This window comes from Cariama cristata, unplaced genomic scaffold (genome assembly GCF_000690535.1).
Source record: "Cariama cristata isolate BGI_N322 unplaced genomic scaffold, ASM69053v1 scaffold1833, whole genome shotgun sequence".
NCBI classification, from domain to species: Eukaryota; Metazoa; Chordata; class Aves; order Cariamiformes; family Cariamidae; genus Cariama; species Cariama cristata.
In genome coordinates, this window is record NW_009609965.1 from 54,593 (window position 1) to 57,265 (window position 2,673).

General features: G+C 42.2%; 1 protein-coding gene across 1 annotated transcript in view; it reads right to left on the reverse strand.

The window, feature by feature from the left end:
- Positions 1–1,159: 1,159 nt before the first annotated feature.
- The window catches only part of TTC27 (tetratricopeptide repeat domain 27), a 123,820-nt gene continuing 122,306 nt past the window's right edge, over positions 1,160–2,673 (reverse strand). Inside the window, exon 19 of the mRNA XM_009697697.1 lies at positions 1,160–1,402. Within this exon, the coding sequence (XP_009695999.1) occupies positions 1,280–1,402 (123 nt within the window). The 3' untranslated portion in view covers positions 1,160–1,279. The remainder of the gene's footprint in view (positions 1,403–2,673) is intronic.

The following is a 2,673-nucleotide window of genomic DNA, read 5'->3' on the forward strand; positions in this document are numbered from 1 at the left end:
TCTAAGAAGCTTTACAAGGATACAAAGCCTTACGAAGGCGTCAAGATAGCTTCCCCCTTCACACACCAAAATAACATGCTTTTACTGCTGCTTCAAATCCAATTAATTGCTTGGTTTCCTTTTACCTTCTGACTTTCTCTTCAGGGAGAGTATTTCTGCCATTTAGTCACAGTGTAGTTTTAATGACTGTACCACAGACAGTGCATACCCAAAATGCAGATAACCACATTTTTGGAGACTGCATCATTCTCATAAGGAAGAAAGAGCCGAAATCATGATGACTGAGGAAACTATTTTGCATAGGTTCCTGGAAAACCCTGAAAAAAATCCTATCGTAAGAGCAGCTGTAGGAAAGACGCTTAACAATGAAACAATGCAAAACAGTCTAGATGAAAATAAATTACTCAGTTCTAGTCAGATGTGAGTACTTTAGATTGCAGTTTTATTGCTGCCTTAGTGGGGGGAAATCCCCGTGCCTGTAAAAGGCCCAAATGAAGCGCTACTCTATCGCCAATGGGACACAAGTTATGTTTTAAGTAATAACTGTTTGTAAATCCTAACGCAGCAAACATCCTGCTACTCTGATTGTATTACAAGAATAACAAAAAAGCCTAAATTCTTACTTTGGGGACCCCACTCCTACTCCCCTGTAAGGAATTAACACCAAATTAAAATCAGAAAGCGCCTGAAAACCTAGCGTGCCACCTCAGCCCCCCAGTGCCCACAGTGCTCCCCGCCATGACAGCCTGCCCTCACCACCTGCCCTCACCTCAGCTTCCCACCACCGATGGGCCAGCCTTACAGCTCCTCCGATTGGCCAGTGGCAGACAGACGCACTGTCCGATTGGCTGCGTGCCTCACCGGTGAGGGTGTCAGTCTTGGCCCAGCTCCCGCCTCTGCTGCGTACTTGTCCATCTCCTCCCGCCCTGAAACCCCCACTTGCAACATAGGTGGGGCGTCCCGCCGAGGCCTGGCGCCTGGGTGTGATGCAGTCAGGCAGAACTAATCCTCAGTAATCACCTTATAAATACAAGTAGCTCTGTTCCACAAAATCTGGGCCTGAGGAACCAAAACATGAATTTTGTAAGACAGGGAGAGCAGATAAGAATCTTAAATAGCAGCCTGAACTCTGAAGAAAGCTGACCACAAGAACAAGCACTGTACAGAAAAATGTTTATTGAGTGTTGTTGCATTAGAATTGTTACCATTTCATCAGCAAAAGCTGTGGCAAAAGAAACACATCATTATTGTCTTCCTGTCACAAAATGTGGTCCGTATGTCAGCACTGGTCTCTCAGCTGGTTGCTCAGTCCCTGAAGTTCAGCAATCATGTTGTCCATAGTTGTCACCTCATCAGCTATCTCACTGTGAACCTCATTACTTGTTACATCTACAAAAAGTTGCTGCATGATAAAAAGAAATACATTATTTTAAAATATACATACAGTTTCTCCGTTTCAGCGTAGAGACAGAATACAGGAAGCTCATCACCACTATCCTGCCTTTTTTATTTTTGGTACCTATGATGGTATCTCTCTCTTTAAAAAGGCCATTTTGTGGCTAATGAACAGGAGGTGCATATATATATATGGACGGACATGCATATATAGACCTGAGGTTTGTGCCATACACCTGATATTTTGCCAAAGGGGCCGAATCCTCCTGCGGATGCTAGGTTTCTGCTCTGACCTGACTGCCTATGCTGACTCCTGATCCCATCGAAAGTAAAGGACTTTACTGTGAAACTCAGATCAGAAGAGTACCTCACATATGTCACTGCAGTTTACAAACCCACCTTCTGATAAATTAGTAGTTGTCAATTTTAATAGCCATTTTTCCCAGTGTCATATTCTGTTCTGTCACTTTCTCCAAAACCTCAAATAAATATGTTTTAACATTTGATGTCAAGACATGCATGGGTGGAGACATTCATCTTTGTATAATTAAGAGAAAACAAAACACTACAAAGTAACAAAAATAGTTTGTTCTTAAAGACCGTAAGACCTTAACAGAAACATAAAGCAGCTACCTCATGAGCAATCATAAATTTCTCGTATTTACAGGGAAACCAAGGGAGAGGAATGCTAAATGGCTTGTCTAAAGCCTTGAGATATGCAAGCTTTGTGGATGCTGCCCCAGAACATGCTGCTGTTGCAAGGCCAGGACCTGTCATTTGACTCAAGTAATACAGAGGCTGCGTGAGGTACCACTCCACAGAAATATGGTGGTTGTGGGGGACCCAAACATATGTTTCTCCTTTATTATGTAAAGGGAGAGTGATTCACATTTCATTTGACACAAACTAAAAGCCTAAATTTAGAGACAAAAACAAATCAAGGAAACAAAAGTTGCTCTGGAGTACATCTGTACATCATTATATCATGAAAACATAATGGGACAATACAGATACACATATAAACAAAAATGTACTTAAAAGGCCTGAGCCAAGGTCTTCAATGTGCTTCAGAACAGTGTTATCACTGAACAAAGGAACATCTTACACAAAAATAGGAACATGTTCCTGCTACAAATACAGAAACTTTTCTGACTTTCAGCACAAAAACCTCACACTGGGAATATGACAGAAAAGTTTGGATCTTTCTGGCGTAAGACAGCTAAATAAATCAGGATGATATAACTTTGTTGTGTCATCCCCCCCCCCCCCCCCCCCCCC